At 47.1% G+C, this 17,110-nt stretch overlaps 1 protein-coding gene across 4 annotated transcripts in view; it reads left to right on the plus strand.

Annotated features, from left to right (window-relative positions):
- Uggt (UDP-glucose-glycoprotein glucosyltransferase) overlaps window positions 1–17,110 on the plus strand; it is a 166,290-nt gene that overhangs the window by 121,698 nt on the left and 27,482 nt on the right. For 3 of the 4 annotated variants that reach the window (XM_077698077.1, XM_077698079.1, XM_077698080.1), the window contains exons 21-31: window positions 94–188; window positions 1,917–1,943; window positions 3,759–3,968; window positions 5,636–5,767; window positions 6,686–6,825; window positions 9,692–9,781; window positions 10,700–10,885; window positions 11,091–11,280; window positions 14,617–14,668; window positions 14,971–15,077; window positions 16,933–17,018. In XM_077698077.1, the coding sequence (XP_077554203.1) occupies window positions 94–188; window positions 1,917–1,943; window positions 3,759–3,968; window positions 5,636–5,767; window positions 6,686–6,825; window positions 9,692–9,781; window positions 10,700–10,885; window positions 11,091–11,280; window positions 14,617–14,668; window positions 14,971–15,077; window positions 16,933–17,018 (1,315 nt within the window). The remainder of the gene's footprint in view (window positions 1–93; window positions 189–1,916; window positions 1,944–3,758; window positions 3,969–5,635; window positions 5,768–6,685; window positions 6,826–9,691; window positions 9,782–10,699; window positions 10,886–11,090; window positions 11,281–14,616; window positions 14,669–14,970; window positions 15,078–16,932; window positions 17,019–17,110) is intronic. The other variant, XM_077698078.1, reaches the window with a different exon arrangement.

Here is a 17,110-nt window from a genome sequence, read left to right on the forward strand (position 1 = left end):
CTGCTGCTATAGTTACGTTCACCACGCGCCCGAGTGGGATGAACACACAGTTGTGTGATGTCTCCTCCTTCCCCTCCTGCTGCTGTTGCGCAGACCGCACCCGCTACTACCCCCTGACCGCCTGGGTGGTGGCCGACTTTGACACCCCCGAGGGGCGGCACCTGCTGCGCAGCGCTATGGAGCACCTGGTGAGCTAACCGCACTCGCGTCTGGCCCTAACCCAGACTGTAGGCTGGGCCGTCCCTATACAGCTGCTCTGTGTTGGGGGGGGATTGGGTGTGCTCAGGGGGGATGTGCAAAAAGGACTTTCGAAGTGAACTATTAAGCGAGGGGAGGCTGGCTACATGTATCACATAAATAGATACAAAGTGGTGTAGCAATATTGCGGCCACTTCCTATCATTTTTTTTAGCACATTGTCTGTTTGCTTGCACTCAAAGTATGCACGAAGGTCGTGTATATGATTGGTTTTTGTGCAATTAGGGCTGGAGACATCAATTCGTTGGCTTTTTTTCGTAACAATATAAAAAAAGCAATTTGTTGCAAAGGCTTGATCTGCTTCCATAGACACAAACTGGCTTGAATGCAGGGACGTGAAGACCGAGCTGTTCCAGTTGCCAGTGCTGTTGTGAAGCAAAATGGATTGCAAAATGAGGCCCTTGTGCAAAGTTTGAGTGCTGAAGTGGTTTTGCCCTTGAAAATTGTTCAGAAGTGGCTGCATTAATGTTGCAATGTTGGGCATGCACAGATACGTAAGCATGACTTTTGTGCAGTGTCTGAGGCTAAAAATAAATTATAAAGGAAAGTTCTTTGTCGTAAAAAGAAAGTATCATTAGGCTAAAATCCTTGAGTGTGTTGTACTGAGCAGTTTGTGATAACATATAGTTCTGGGACCTCAAACTCTTCCTAACCTGGTATGTAGCAGTAGCCTTACTTGGTTGAAGAAGGCAGTTCACGCCAATAGCAGCAGGCATATTATTCATTTGTTCCTTTGTTTCCTGGTGTTAAAGTTTACGTACTTTCAGAAGTTTTCTTTCTTTCAGTAGTTTGTTAAAAATCCGGGAATGAGGCAAACATGTCGATTGAATAATTTCCGGATTGCTTATTCACTATGCTTATGTGCTACTGCTTTGGCTTCTGCTTCAGAGAGATAAACTCCGGACTAGCAGCTCCTTACATGTGTTTTTTGTTCTGCTGATATTGTTGTCCTTTGCTGCTTATGCTTGTGCTTGGTGAGCTCGTTTTGCTAACAAAGCCATCACTGTCTGCCTCGCCACATACCGTTCTTCTGAATGCTGCTCACTCATTACAGGTAAATAGCTGTATGTAGCCAGCCAATAGTGGGGAAATTTTGTAGGTAATGCAGCCTTGTTGTCCTACATGTAAGCGTGTAGTGGTGTAAGCAAATTTGGCCCGGAGAAGGGAGGATCAGCAAAATTTGAAGTGCCAAAGTGCGTGCCTTTATTGAGCGTTCCCGTCTCCAACCATCCATCCGAAATTCACTTGTTGTATTCACTGTGATTGCACGTTTGATCGTTGAATGTCTTGGCCATGTTCAGGAGCAGTGTTGATTGATGAGGCCTGCTCTTCATCATGTTGGCGCACTTGCAGGTGTGCCCTCTATGTGCTGCTCGTGACCCCAATGCACAAGGCGTCACGTATGATTGTTGTGACTTGTTTTGATATCTTGCTTTCAGCACCGAAACCAGCCTCTAGGTTAGTGAACACCTAGGCTTCTCTCCACTCACCACTTACGGTGCATGCTGGCAGTGCTGCCATGATTTACCCAATGCACCGTTTCCCGGGAAACACTGCATCGTCGGTGCATGTGTTACATGCAGCTCTGACTGCAGCTCTCTTGTGTTCCCTTTGTTCCCTGCCTGATGAAGCATGCACACTGTTTCGTGTCTGTTTCAGGCCGCCATGGAAGACCCTCTGTTTGACGTAAGCATGCTGCTTTCCTGCCCCACCTTTGTCCGCCTCTGTAGCATGGCCAAAGAGCAGGCGCCTCTCATTCCCCCTTGTTTAACCCATCAGTGATAAGAACACCGTGATAAGAACACACTTCAAATTCCTGACCCTGAAGCCCTAAAGCAAAGTATCTGGCACTGGGCAGTGCTTCCTGCTGCTGACACCTGCTTCTTGGCACTAATGTCTCTAGCTGCTTTCCAAGTGGCATGTGATTGAATGCGTGATGTGTGTGCGCATGCAGCGCTGCTGTGAAGAGAAGTGGCACTACATGCGCTCCCTAAATGCAGCCCTAACGTTTGCCGCTTGGCCACACCTCACCTGATTGCTTTCTTGCGTAACGTAGCAGCTAACACAGCAAGGCTCTTTTGCACTGACAGGGGGCTAACGGGAGGATGATTAGTGCAAAGGGACACGTGCGCCATAGGTCGCACGTGGCCACTTTCTCACCGTTTCCGTCGGCCCACTAAGGAGTTCCACAAGTCCCATGTTGATGCTCCTTTGGAAGGTGGTAGCTTGAGGTTGCCATCACTGTGGGGGTACAGTTAGAACAAGTTCTGTCGGCACCACCTGCCACTTTGGTGTTAAAGCTCTGCCTACTGCAACAGATCGAGATATGTCTTGTGAGTGTTGTCACGGTGTTCAGGCTGTTTGTGCTCTGTTAATTGTGCAGCTGTGTGCGTACGTCAGTCTCTTTTTTTCTTCCGTATATCAAGTGTGTTCAGCCTGTTTGTAGCTTGAAATGTGGCAGCATCTATGGTGTTTTTCCTTGGGGTTTCTTAGCTCAGGGATTGTGTGGACAATATAGAAAGAAAGGGAAGGGGGCACAAAAAGATACTTAATAGCACCGCATTGCTGAGAGAAAGTAGTGCACAGAGCAATGACTACAGATAGACAAACACATTGCACAGCACCATGTGCAGGATTCAACCATAATTGCATCTGTCTGAAAAGAGTAAAGCATTCAAGTACCCTGAGCGGTGCTTTAGTTTTTGCTAATGGTAGTTGCTTTTTGATGCAAAAGGTAAACATGCTGCTTCGTGTATATTTATTGCACTCAGTGAACAGGCGTAGCAAATGTATATCAGGCCTTACATTGTACCCACGTTTGCCATATGCTGTGTTCTGTTACAAGCTACAGCAGTCTAGGGAATGAGGACATTGGCACCGCTGCAACATTATAGTCGTCCCCTTAGTGGTGTGCACAGTTTACCTTTTACTCAATAAGCAGAAACAGGATGCTATTTATTTTTATTTTATTTTTAAATTTTTTTCTTCTTTTGCATACTACCTTTCCTCTTACTAATCTACTGCCCTTTTACGCCCCCTTTTCCCCGCACAGTTGCATGTTGCAAATTCATGTCGGCAAACCTCTCTGTTCTTTGCTGTAACAAAGAGCTTCTTTTTCTCTAAGCCTCTTAAACTGGGAGACGGAGCTTATTTGTGAAAAGCTGCAACACAGTAGACGTTTGCGGAAGCCACTTCAGCAACTTGCTGGGGCCACAAAGTGCAAACGGTCAGTCACGTTTGCTGGGCAGATTTTGCACTAATGACAACCACGAGAACAGTATTTGGGAGATGCTCTCGTAAAGAGATGTGAGAGATTTAACAGGGTCTAAACAGTGTGGAGAGGACGCAGTTGTGGAACAGTGTTGTGTTGCAGTGCTTTGAGGCTGCGTTGTTTCGGTGTGAAGTGTCTGTAACGAAAAGCTTGGATCCTCTGAGGTGGTTCTTCAAAGACTCTCATGCCCTCCCTAATCGGTGTCCCCCCTTCTTCTCCTCCCCCATCAGGACAGCACCAACGACATGCGTATCGGGGTGGTGTTCAACCCCGGGGAGTCGACGAGTGGCACGGGCCGGTCGGTGAACCAGGCCATCTGGACAGCCCTGGAGTCCCTGCCGGCGATCGAGGCCATTGCGTTCTTGCGCAAGCTCCTCTCCGAGAAGAACTACGCCGAGTTTGCGGCGGGCCGCAAGGAGGCCTTTGAATTCCTCCCTCCCGTGAGTCACCACTGTTCGTTTTTTATTTTTGAACTTGAACTTGTGGTTAGCATTCGCTCGATTGAGGTTTTTGGGGGGGGGGGGAAGTAAGCTGACACAACAGATCCTTGGATGCTGAGGCAGGGAGCAAAAAAGAACCTCAATTTTCGGCTAGGGCAGTATGTGTATATATAACACACACACTTCGTGAACCTTCACGTTTTCGTCAGGAAATGTGGTCGTTTGCCTAGAGCAGTGAACAGACTGCATGGGCTTTTCCCCAGGGAAGTTAGAGTAAGGGTTTTTTAACAGATTATTTTAACAGATTATCGCAAGGGCAACAACATAGTAGTGGGAATAGGTGTTTTGATTGCTATATTTGAGCAAAAGTTGGTTAATATAGTTGCATTAATTGCAGATTCTTCACTCACATTTTTCTTGTCATGTCATGTCATTTCCTACGCCACTGTTTAGAGCAGTTGGCTTAGACTTCTGCCATATAGACCAGGTGCAGGCAGGGAAATGACTTGCAATGAAGCAGCCATTCTGGACCCACCAGCCTGGAGGGTGTCGGGAACTTTAGCAGTGTGGCTGACAACCTTGTCAGGCAGAAAACTGGCAGAAAACTGACATGACAGAAAACTGGAATGAGACTAACTAGCTCTCTGCTTTCTTTTTGTTAATTTTAACTCTAGTCTTTGCAATGTAGTTCACATTTTTCTTCAAAAGCACATATTGTGTTCTCTGCTATGACTTTGAAGCAGACTGGAAAAAGGAAGCGAAAAAAAAAAAAAAAAGACAGCTTACAGCGTCCGTAAAATATTTGCATTTGTACGGACCACCTTGTCTTTCCAAGGCACTCATTTTTGCTTTGCGAATGGCCATTAGCTGAAAAAGAAGGAACATTGTGGCAGATAAAAATTTAGAAAGTCCTCCACATGGCTTTGAAATGTGTTCTGGTGGTACTGTGAGTGGATTCTGGGTGCATTGTCACGAAGCCTCAGGTTGGGAGAGAGGTTAACAAAAACGGCACGTGGAAGGCAGCAAGAGTGGGGCAGCACTATTTATGCCTGCTAAGTCTTTCCTTGCAAAAAAAAAGAAAAGGAAATCCATAGCTTTATAGGGGGTGGGAAGTTATTTATGTATCTCTGAAACATCTCTCACTGCCTATTTGTCTCATTGGGCATGCACCGTAAGAGCTGTAACTTTCAGCGTTGATCAAGAAATTGTTTTGTGAAAGCAGCACAGCATGTCCATGTTCTACCTTTATCTCTGTTTCTTGAATTTGGTATGCATTCCGTAAGTTTCAAACATTTCGCAGTCCTTATAGTGTTTGCATAGTGAATGGAGGCACAACTCATAGGGGCAGGCAGTTAAACATGTTAAAGATGTCTGATTAGCTTGTCTGATTGCAATGTGACAGTGGGGTTAAAAGTAAGAAAAAGTGCTTGTTTGCAGTTGGTTCCTAAATTTTTGAATCGACATGCTCCTGCAAAAATTGCAGTGTTGAAGCAAAAAGATAGCACATACTGCACTGAACCTCTAAAACGGCACGTCACGAGCCAAAATGAGACTTCAAATTTATCGTATACTTTTGCTTGTTTTGTGGTTTTTGCAACAAGTCTGAGTGTGCCCTCCTTCCGGTCTCCCTTTGTGGTTCTCTGATCCTGTTTTTGATTGTGGTGCAGAACACCAAGGTGGAGGCATTCAAGAAGGCCCTGGCAGACTGTGATGACGGCTTCCTGGCATGGCACCGGGCTTTCTCCAAGCTGGCGCTCAAGCTCGCCCCACAGCAGCGGGTGGTGGTCGCCGGTGGGAAGGTGGGCCCCTTTCACATGACACCTTACTTTTGCATTTCAGGTTGCCTCACTAAAGGAAGCTCCTGAAAATATTTGGTGTAGTAGTCTAGACATAACTGAGCTGCTTGGCCTGATCATGTACATTTATTTCTTGCATAACTCAGCAATGAGTAGCTTGTCTTTGTGCAGCAGTAGTATTTGGCTGGTAGTTCTTTTTTTAATTGAGATGCCACTCTGCTGAGTTTATTTTTTCTCACTTGTCGGCAAGCCAGCAGCCTCCATTCCAGTAAGTGTTGTGCTGAAGAAATGGTAAGTTGTCACACTCAGCACTTGACACTGCATTCATGAACCGCGCTATCCTGCTTCTTCTTTCTCTCTTTTGTTTTTCTATTTTTTTCTTTTTTTTTTATTCCATCCTGCTTGTTCTTTGTCCCCCAGCTCCAATAATGATTTTTTTTTCTATGTAAGCAATGCCTGTCTGAGATGTTGCTCGTCGGTGAGACGGAAGGGGCAGTTTGTTTCGCAGTGGGTGCTTTATTTCCCCTTTCATCGTATACAATTTAACCTGTTAATAGTGCTGTCATAATGTCAAGGAGTTTAAATGTCACTGTTATAAACCAACAGTTGCTGGAACCAGGCCACGCAGAAGAAAGCAAGACAAGGTAGAAAGCATTTGGTGCTGCTGCAGCAAGTACCCACATGCACTGGCCCCTAGAAGAATGGGCCCTGTGCAAGCCCCGAGTTCCCTCTGTTTTAGAAATTAGAGTGCAAAGAATGCAACGGCAAAGAAGCAGGACGAGAGGACAGGCATTCATATTTTTTATATTTTCCTACTCCTTTGTTGTGTTATAGGCACTCTTTAAAATTAAAAAGTTTAGTATGCGCCAACTTGCCCAAAGATGTGTTTCAGTAAAGTGCCCTTCCCTCTGTCTGTTGCAGATAATTGGTCCCCTGGAGGAGGGCGAAGTGTTCAACAGTGACGACTTCAACCTGCTCGAGCGTTACTCCATGAGTGCCTATGGGACCAAGATCACCGACATCCTCCGAGCAGGCAGCGACAGCCCCGGTGATGTGGACAGGTGAGGGCAGCCAAATACATGCCGCCCATGATCCCTTTCCATTGGGACACTCTCACTGCTCATTCTTCCAACTTCCTTAACAATGAGCTTACTGTCTGTGTGCACCGCTCTAACTACTCAGTCGCCTGGTTATCCGTGTCGTAAGGCGGTGCTGTCTTGCGCATCGTGTTTCGAATCCCTCATCTGAATTGGGACTGTAGGCCGTCTCAAACGTGAATCCGGCATGCCTTTCACTCACTGTGTGGGGTGTCGTTTAAAGGAGCCATGAAAAGAAAACAAAAGTTTGGTTCATTCAGAAGATTCCCTCGTTAGAATCATACTGACACCACTTTTCACGTAAAATTTGCTCAAATAAGCTACATAATTAGGAAAAAAGGGAATGGCCATGCGACCCACCAGCTCATTTCCCGCAACAGAACCTATGATGTCATTCGAGCCAGCTCTGCGATTGGTGGAGGCCGGCGAAAGCAGACGCAAATTAGATAAAGCTTATAAGCTAGTTGAACGAGTGATTTGCGCTTAAATTTAGGGCACATTCTTTACAAAGCAATAAGATTGGTGGGACAAACAGTGGAAGCTACGAAAGCACATGTAAACATAGAAGTACTTATGCGTACTGCTGTTGGTACTGCGCACACTATGCTTGGTTTATCTGCACAGCACTGCGGGGCTACGGGGTTGTGCAGACGACACTGGCCGATTGACGCAAGCAACAGTGTCTTACGTGACCATATTTGTCGAGCGAGCACTGTTTCAGGCAATGATTTTTTTCCCCCAGAACAAAAACAAACCAAAAGCTAGCCACGGTATGGTGGCGCCATCTAGGTTCAGGTAATGTAAAGAAATGCGGGAACACCACCGTAGGGTACCTGGAGGCCAGCACCGCCGTACAGGGTGGAGACACCCTTTGAACGGTCCCGTGCCGAGACGTAATTGGGTCACCGTGCTCAACGCGTTGTTCTTCTCGTTTGCCACGAGACCTAGCTACACGAAACAGATAAGATTATTCAAACTTCACGAGTAAACCGCGTTGCGGCGATAATTTTACCGTGTTTTTGACACAATGATTTGCTTCGGCGGCGAGCGAGCGACCCAAAATGGCGGCGCCAGTGTATACGTGTCTCTACCTTGTACGGTGGACGCGTGAATCAAGGCACTCTAAGCTGCAGACCGGCGGTCTGTTCCTGTGATGTCATTGCAGACCCAGAAAACAAACGATTTAGCGGGAAAATAAAAATTTTAACATGAATTGATTCATTTCTCAGTGAATAACGCATCGTTTGTATCCGGACAAGTGCTGGGGCACTATAAAACACTAAATCTTTAGAATAAAACAAACTTGCATTTTTTCTTCACGGCTCCTTTAAGATCGCAGTAGCAGTTGGAGTAACTTGACTGGGCAGGTTTTCCTTAGATAGGTCTTTGGGGCAGAAAAACGGTAAAAAAAATCGTTTTTTGAAAAATGGCATTTTCGGCATCCATGGCAATGTTTTTATCAGTGTGGAACTATCCTCATCAAAAGACATTTTATTTTATTGTAAATAGCATTTTAAAGTGCACTTTACAGCTTAGTTTGCACAGAATTTGATGGTAAAACGGCGCTTTGCTTGCAACGCGAAGCTAGCATTTTGCCGACAGATATCTCGGCACCCAGAGCAGGTACAACTGTAATCGTTTTTGCTTCTGATACCTAAATGTGTGGAGGATACAATGTTGGAAACAAATTTTCAAGTGGAGGCTTTGGAAAATTATTATTGCATTCAATTGGCACCACCTGTGAGCCATTTCTGGCAGAGCCTGGAAAGAGGGAAGTTCAGTGTGTTGTTAAACAACCAAAAATAGGTACATCAGAAAAGATTTTCTAACATTGTATTCTTTAGTAATTTTTCTGCCTAGCCACATGGTAATCACCATTCTGTATGGAGCGGTTATTTTGTAATTGTGACCCAAAATAATGGCAATTAATCATCTCAAAAATAATGAACTTGATAAAATTCTAATTGCAGATTTGAAATCAGCTAAAAAAAACTCCATATTGCTGGGCAGCTACACTAAAATCGGTTAGTAAATAAAAAAAATAGCTGTAATACCAGTCTGCAGCTGCTAGTCATGCTAGCTGCTAGCAGCTAGGCAGCTGCTAGAGACCTGTGCATGTGTGTGTGTGTTTTTAAGTGCAGAGCACTTTAGGGGCTCGCCTTGTCGCAGTTCACTCGCTGCACTCAAGTAGAGCAGCAGGGCGTTCTGTCGTAGCGGCTGTCGTCGCAGCGTACTTGGAAGCTTTGAAAGCCAAGCGGATTTTTTAAATAGTCATAAGCGTTCGAAACTTGTGAACCGCTAAGGCTTGTCATACATCTCCCCGTTGTTTAGCGCAAAGAAAACTGCAGGTTTCATTTGGGGCAAAATATACATAATTAACCGGCAGCGCTCGCATTCATTTAGTTAGGAATGCTCGTTGGGTTAGTTCTTACAATAGTAAGTAAAAAAAAAAGTGGCAGTGCATGGCCGGCACGTGCGGGAGGAAAAGCAAGCACAAGAAGAACAGAACTCCCGCTGGCGCAGTTTCAGGCAGGGGGCGTGCGAGTACTGCGAAGGCGGGAAATTTATATTGCATGGGGTGGTAGCAGTGAGCGGAAAACAGTGCTACAGCCCATAATGGCGAATCACTGCTCTGCACTTCTGACAGCTTTCACATTGAGTGGAATGGCTTTAGTTTTTTTTTCTGTGTATCTGTCTGAATACATCCTCTCCTCCGCGCATTTTTTGCAGTTGTTAAGAAGGGGGGGAGGGTTCTTACTGATTGCGCTTAATGACTCTTGGAAGTGTGTGGATGAACCTGTAATTGTTTTACCTCCCTGGACTTCCCTAGTGACCTTGCCATGAAGACCGCCAGTGTGTTGATGTCGCACGTGCAGACCAAGGTCCGGCACCAGATCCGCTCCTTCGATGAAGAAAAAAGGTGGGTGTGCCGTGTCTCTCTACATTGCACGTTGTGGCTGCCATGAAAAGTGCTTCCAGTGAAATAGCTGTGAAGGGAAGTGTGAACTGAAAGATGCTCGTTCAGTTCTTCTTATTCAGTACGTTGGCAGGATGCTGTGTGCTGCCTTGTCAGTGCTGTCTTGTATGGGAACCATTGCTGTAGCTACGACATTTTACTTTTTATGGGACTATGGCAAGTGGAGGGGCCGACATGACCCTCCAAAACACCGAGAGCTTAGCATAGCTGATGTTTGAGATCCATTTTTGCGCACCATATTTATGTGGTTGCTGCATTATGGGTGGGACATTTGTTTGAAGGACCTTCTTTTTTTGGTTTGATAATAAGCATAGGAGTGAGCCATGCGTGCAAGCATTTGAATGCGACTACTGCACTATTGGGCATAATAACTTGTCTCTGCAAAACACCTCCACCCCCACATTTGGCCCACAAACAAACACAAGCAACATCCCTTGTGTATTCTCCATGCGATTGATTTCATGATGATACATTTAAATACTTACATAAAGAAAAAAAAAGCACAATGTGTATGCTGCAGTATAAATGCAGAAGTAGTGCTCACAGTAAAGATAGGATAACACCGTGCTCTATACAGCGCAGTAAAGCCCTAATTTCTGATTTCGGAAATATGCTGGCATGAATAGAGGAGAATGAAGAACGCACAAAGTGGCTGCGAGGGTGCTCTTTACTCTTGACATTTTGCTGTACAAAGTGCAAGGCAAGGGCGTAGAAATGAGCAAAATGAAGCTTGTTTCAGTGGGTCTTATGGCTGCTTGGTTGTGACAGCTGCGTAGTATAGTGTATTCCACTATTGTGTTATCAATTATGTGCCAGTTGTTGGAGGGGCCATCATCTCTCCCTCGTCACTGTCCCTTATAGTGCCCTGAAGATCCCGTGCTCTCAGCCTGAGGAGCCCGCGCACGAGGTGGTGGTGATTGTGGACCCCGTGTCGCGGGGGGCCCAGAAGGTCTCCCACCTGCTGCTGGTGCTGCAGAACGTCATCAACGCCAACGTCAAGGTCTTCTTCAACTGCATCGACAAGCACTCCGACATGCCGCTCAAGAGGTGGGTGCATGGGGTGTGCAGGACTAGGATGGGAAAAGGGGGGTGGAACAGAGTTCCCATTGTTCGGCAAGAGCTTCTCGTGTAAAAACACAGACCACTCATTGGCAGAGATGCATGTCACTTGAAATGGTTCGAGCAGGGCTTCACCATTAGGGTAGGGTGCCAAGCATGCTGCCCCATGTCCCTCTCCTCTGCCTGGTTGCAGCTACTACCGCTTTGTGCTGGAGCCAGAGCCCCAGTTTGGGCTGGACGGCCAGCTGGGCCTGGGGCCGTACGCCAAGTTTGTGAACATGCCCGAGACCCCGCTGCTCACCCTGGGCATGGCCACTCCCGAGAACTGGCTCGTGGAGGCCGTCCGCTCGCCCTACGACCTGGACAATATACACATGCAGCAGGTATGTATGTGCCCGTGGGGGTGGTTGTGACGCGGGCAGCCCGCAGGGGTGCCATTTGGGACCACAGCTCTTCAGTATACACCTGTCATGAAACTCTGCTTCAGAATCCTGGCGGTGTGAGCACCCTTGCTTCATTGAAGCAGACGAGCAAGTGTATCGGCACCTGGGGGACAAAAACTGCATTTTGCTTAAGGGGGGACGCGGGTCTTAGAATGGTCAAAAATGGCCAAAATATCGATTTTGAGAAAATCCAATTTTTGGAATTATTGTACCTTCAAGCACCTGCCTTCAAAATATCAACGCGAAATTCCATCGGGAAATACTCTAAAATCATGTTTTGAAACGCCTCGAGGGCCACGAAATGCCCAGAATTGGGCAAAAGTTGCTTCAAATTCCCGCGCGCCCCGCGGGCGAAGCAGCCGACCGATCGCCGCCATCTTGGTCTTGTTTTGAAGCTTGTTTCTTTGTGCGCATTTTGCGATATCTCAAAATGGCGTCGCTTGAGTAGAACGACCGGCCTTGCCAGTTTTCCGAAGGCACCTTCTCGGCCGCTGATTGGCTATAGCCGCTGATTGGCTAGAGCGGGCGCGCGCGGTTTGAGTTCGCCATACGACCCCTCCCATTGGTCGGCGCGACTGCTGTCATGGCGGTCGCCATCATGGCGTCTGCTACGCGCGTCTGACGGAGTCCGCTCTTCTGGCGCAGCGCTCGCTTAGAGCAGTTTTTTTTTTACAGTTTCTTCTAATTCTTCCATCGCGTACTTTCGTGAATGATGCCAGGAGACGTACGTTTGAAGAAGACGACCCTTCATGCGCACGGGAAGCGAAAGCGTCGTCCGCCTATCCCAAGGTCGCGTGGTGCGACTTCGGGCCGCTCGACTCCGCCGGATGAGAATCGTTCGCCGCCTCGTATTGCCTCGCCTGCCCCATCGCCTGACCAACCACCTCCGGAATCCATACCTGGTCCAAGCACGTCCTGCCGGCTTGACACGAGGTATTACACGGCGGAGGAGATCGCCGCGCGTACGGAACACGCGGACGAGGTCAAGCGCGGAACGGAGACTAAGTCAGCAACGCAGCGGAAATTCGACCTCCTTGAAGTGGATTTGGCGCACTCAGAGGAAGAATCCGGCACAGATTTTGTCTTAGTGGATTTTGCAATGCTGAAGGACCTTTTCGCGCACGTCAGGTGCGGCAAGTGCGGGCTGGCGGCGCCGGATTTGAGGAAGCCTGACCGGCAGTACGGCCTCGCCGTGAAGCTCGAGGTGACGTGCTCGATTTGTGAACACCGTGTGGAACGTTTTTCCTCGCCAAGGACCGAAGGATCTGACAATATCACTCTTTTTGAAGTGAATATGAGGGCTTTGAAAAGTATTCAAAGCATGGGGAAGGGGGTGACTGCTCTTTCAGATTTTTGTGCTGGTATGAACTTGTCCCACAGAGGCCTGCACCACAAGACATTCCAAGCGCACTTGAGGAAAGTGGTTCAGGTTTGCGAGGACACTGCAGCAGCCTCTGAAGCTGATAGTGTGCGTGCCATCAAGGACTTGTACACCTTGGTCAGCCGCCAAACAACATAGATGATATGTTTGATGGCACGTGGATGACAAAGGGACGGTTGTCACACATTGGAGTGGGCTGCATCATTGGAGTGTACACCGGCTTGGTGATTGATCATGTAGTCCTCTCTAACTTTTGCTTAGGTTGCACCATCAGACCCAAAGCTTCAGATGAGGGCTACGAAGATTGGCAGGCAGACCATGAGTGTCAGCGAAACATTGACTGTGGTGCAGGACGCATGGAGGTAGAGGCAGCCCTGATAATGTTCAAGCGCTCGCTCTCCAAGAATGGGCTGCAGTACACAACCGTGATGTCCGATGGAGATAGCCGCACCATGCACGGCTTGAAGGAAAAAGGCGTCTATGGGTTTATCCCCTGAGGCCAAGAAAGTTTGCCTTCCAGCTACATTTATTTTCCCCAAAAGGCTCTTTTGAGGGCCAACAACATGATGCATTTGCGGAAAACGCACTGCGCAGTGTCCCACCCCTGTATCCTCTCAAACTTCCAGCATAAAAACCGCGAATGAAATAGCCTCACCAAAGAACAAAAAAGGGGGGCACCTAAAGCAAGTTTCACCCTCACACTTTTGCCGTACACAATATTCTGGGTACCACAGTGCACTGTAATAGATGATGGCACTTCACGAAGGACTGTTGCAGTTTTCACGACGCCAGCAAGACACCACCAGATTTCACAACGCTAACAAAATGCCAACAGATTCGAAGTCGATAAATTTTGCTAAATTCCTGTTGGGGTCCGTTACTTGGCCTTTTGAATCTCCAGTTCTAGTTGACATTTTTGGAATCCAAAGACAGATTTGAAAATGGGAAGAACATGTCTTTGTTACTGGGAAATTTTGAAGCTACACTACTGATGGTTCATCTCATAACACATGGCCAAACTTCAAATGCAGTTTTCTCAGTTTCATATTTTTGGTCACTTCCCTCAGCCTTACGCAGCTTTTTGGAAACTTATTTTTGCTTCATAAGGTCAATCTTGGTACCATTTTTTTCAGTACAGCCTGAGGCAGCCGATGACATTCTTAGTTTTTCTGTTTAGGCTACGCATAAATGATGACTTGCAGTTATTTTGATGAGCCAAAATATCCAATACTGCCATTTTTTGTACTTGACATATTTTTTTAGGATGCCGTGACTTTAGAGAAAAACGAAGAATGTCATCGGGTATGGGAACTCTCTGGCTATCCATTCATGTAATTAAAAACGACAAAATGCAATGCGAAAGTTCATTAAAGCTGCGTAAGAAATTACCTAATTGCGGTTTAGACTTTGTATGATAACTTTTGAACTAACAGCACCAGCTCAAATATAATTGCATATTTGAAATCTACAGAGAAAAGCACATCAGTGTGCAAATTTTCATAAGTTTCTACCCATAAATAAAAAAGTTAGTTTTAAGACCCTCGTCCCCCCTTAACATTTACTTAATAATGCGACACAATTAAAAAATAAAGCTTGCTTTCTAGAGTAGGAAACAGTACACAAGGTAGTGCGTACTCGTGTTTTCATGGTTTCGCTGTAAAGTCACGGCAGGAGCCGCTAGCACTTGAGGGCCACTTCAACTTCGTGTCGGCAGGTGGCAGACCACTCCACCTTCCCCATGCTTGCCCCTGTTTGCCCAGAGCAGGGAGCCCACCACACAGTCCAGTTTTGGATACACAGGGCCCGTGGGGAGTTTCGCAGCTGGTGTCTATTGAGTAACCCCGTTTGGGATGTGGTCACCGTGGTACTCATTGCTGCCGCCATCTTCACTGCAGGTGGAGAGCAGGGTGCACGCTGAGTTTGAGCTGGAGCACCTGCTTCTGGAAGGTGAGCCCCAGCTGTGCTGCCCAAGCCACCCTTGGCAAATCTGTAGAATCGGGAAGCACCAGACTGTCTGGAGTAAAGAACAGGACAAGTGTGTATTGCAAATGATCCCGTGGGGCTCTCGGGAGGATGAAAGCGAACCTGGAAAGCGAAATGTGGAGAAAGGGGGGTTCCAGCTGCATCACCTTGTCTGTCAGGCGTGCATGAAACGAGGTTGAACTGCGCCAGTGCAGCTGTGAGGAAAAGTGCTTGCTTGGGTCTTTCTTTGATGAAGGAGAGGTTCTAGCTCCTGTTCCGGTGCGCAGGTCACTGCTTTGAGCAGTCGACGGGCAACCCTCCACGGGGCCTGCAGTTCATCCTGGGCACCCAGAGCAACCCGGCCGTGGTGGACACCATCGTCATGGCCAACCTGGTCAGGGCTTTGCTTCTATTTCCGCTTGCACGGTTCCAAGCAAAATGATGTAGTACATTGGACAATGAGTGGTAGGGAAGAACTGCTAATAGGTGGCTGGAAAATGCCGCTAGGAGAGGGGTGGGGGGAGTAAAAGTAAAACAAGGAATGAGAGCAAACGTGGTGATTGGTAACGGCAGATAAACGCTGTACGATTCATACCACTAGCCACATTTTGTGCCCAACTAGGTGGAATGGGGGCCAACGATATTCTCCTGCCGTGTGTGATAATCCCACTGGTTTTAAATCGGGCCTCTGCTGCCATTTTTATTGTGGAAGCAGTTATTTTTTAATCCGTTTTTTGTTATTATTTCTTTTATTATTATGGGCGCAGTTATTGTAAGTTTGTTATTAGTTAATTTTTTTTTTATTTTTTAAACATACAGTTCAAAAAAGAACTCTGAAGCCTGGATAAATATGGGGACCTCCCACACAACAACGAAGCTGTCATAGTGTAATCGCAGTGCTTAACCAAAGTTTTTTTTTTTTTTTTAGTTGTGTTTCTTCCACTTCGGTTATGCTTTTGGTTATGTAATCTGCAGTTGTCCATGTGGTTTTGCGCTAGCAGCGCATTTATTGTAGTGCCCACTTATGAGCTATGCTTCAAAACGTGCCAACTACCGTATTTATTCGAATCTAGGCCGGCCCCGATTCTAAGCCGACCCCCGAAAGTCCGAAGGCGCGAAAAAAAAAAAAACTTACCTCGAATGTAGGCCGAACAAAAAGGCGAGGTCAGCGTTCACAAAAAGAAAACACGTTTATTGAACATGAAGATGCGGTGCTGGAACTCAATCAGTTTCTCTTCAAAATCACCGGGCAACTTCTAGACGATTGAGGTTCGACGACGGAGGCTAAAGCCGATGCTTCATGAATTTCTGTAGCCAGCCCCGACTGGCTTTGAAGTGTGCCCGCGATAAGCCTCGTTCCCTTAAAAGCTCCCTTGCTTTTGCCTGGAGTACTTCCGTCATTACTGGAAGGGCAGCTGCTCGCTGCGTCTGAACGAAGTCAGCCAATGTCATCTCCATTTCATGGTGACGGCATTCTAGTGGTCCGGTGATTGCCAACCTCGTTGCGGCGCACGCAAATATCCTCTCCCGTTGCGTCCTCCAATGACGGACATTTTTTTCATCCACGCCGAAGTCCCGCCCGGCTTGAACGTTCGACGACAACTCCGCAGCTAAAACAACTTTGCTTTTAAAAGCGGCACTATTATGGCACCGCTTCTTTTTGCGCTGTCAAAACCAAACGCCACACCGCACGCAGGCCACTATCTGCACAATTCAAAATGGCGGCCTATGGCCCTTAATGGCTACTGGCTCGTCTAGTAATGGCTACAATACTTTCTTTTCTGGGTAGCGCTAGCTGTGCACCACTTAACTTGGAAATTGGCGCGTATTTCAAAATCCTCGAATCCAAGCCGACCCTGGAGTTTGATATATCAGTATTTCAAAAAAACTATCGGCTTAGATTCGAATAAATACGGTAATCATCGCCACACTCGCCCATTGACAATGCTAGATTGTGGTTGGGCTAACAGCTCTGTATTCCCACATTAGTTATTTCCTACTCGCACGCGAGCAGGTTCCACGAATTCCTGCTCACAAATAAATGTTGCACAGCGTACTGTCTTGCGTAGAACCTGCAGCCTCTGGCTTCCTGGTTGTATTTCGGTTGCACAGGTTTTTAGCATCGTTGTTTCCACTTGCCTACCTGTGTACGTTTCCAAGTGTGAGCGTGTTTTGTGTGCGTGCGTGTGTAACTGCTGCTTGGGAACACCCTCTTACTGGTTGCTCCTCTGTTCATTTTCATTGTGCAGGGCTACTTCCAGCTGAAGGCCAACCCTGGTAGCTGGACCCTGAAACTTAGGCAGGGCCGCTCCAGTGAGCTCTACGATATTTCCAGGCAAGTGATTTGTGCAGGACTGCCTTTCTTTCTTCATTTGCGTCGGCAACTCGCTGTGGGGCCGGATTTTCAGGCACAAATGGTTCAGTCTG

This window comes from Haemaphysalis longicornis, unplaced genomic scaffold, assembly GCF_048455015.1.
Source record: "Haemaphysalis longicornis isolate Haplotype H1 unplaced genomic scaffold, Haemaphysalis longicornis Haplotype H1 scaffold_2, whole genome shotgun sequence".
NCBI classification, from domain to species: domain Eukaryota; kingdom Metazoa; phylum Arthropoda; class Arachnida; order Ixodida; family Ixodidae; genus Haemaphysalis; species Haemaphysalis longicornis.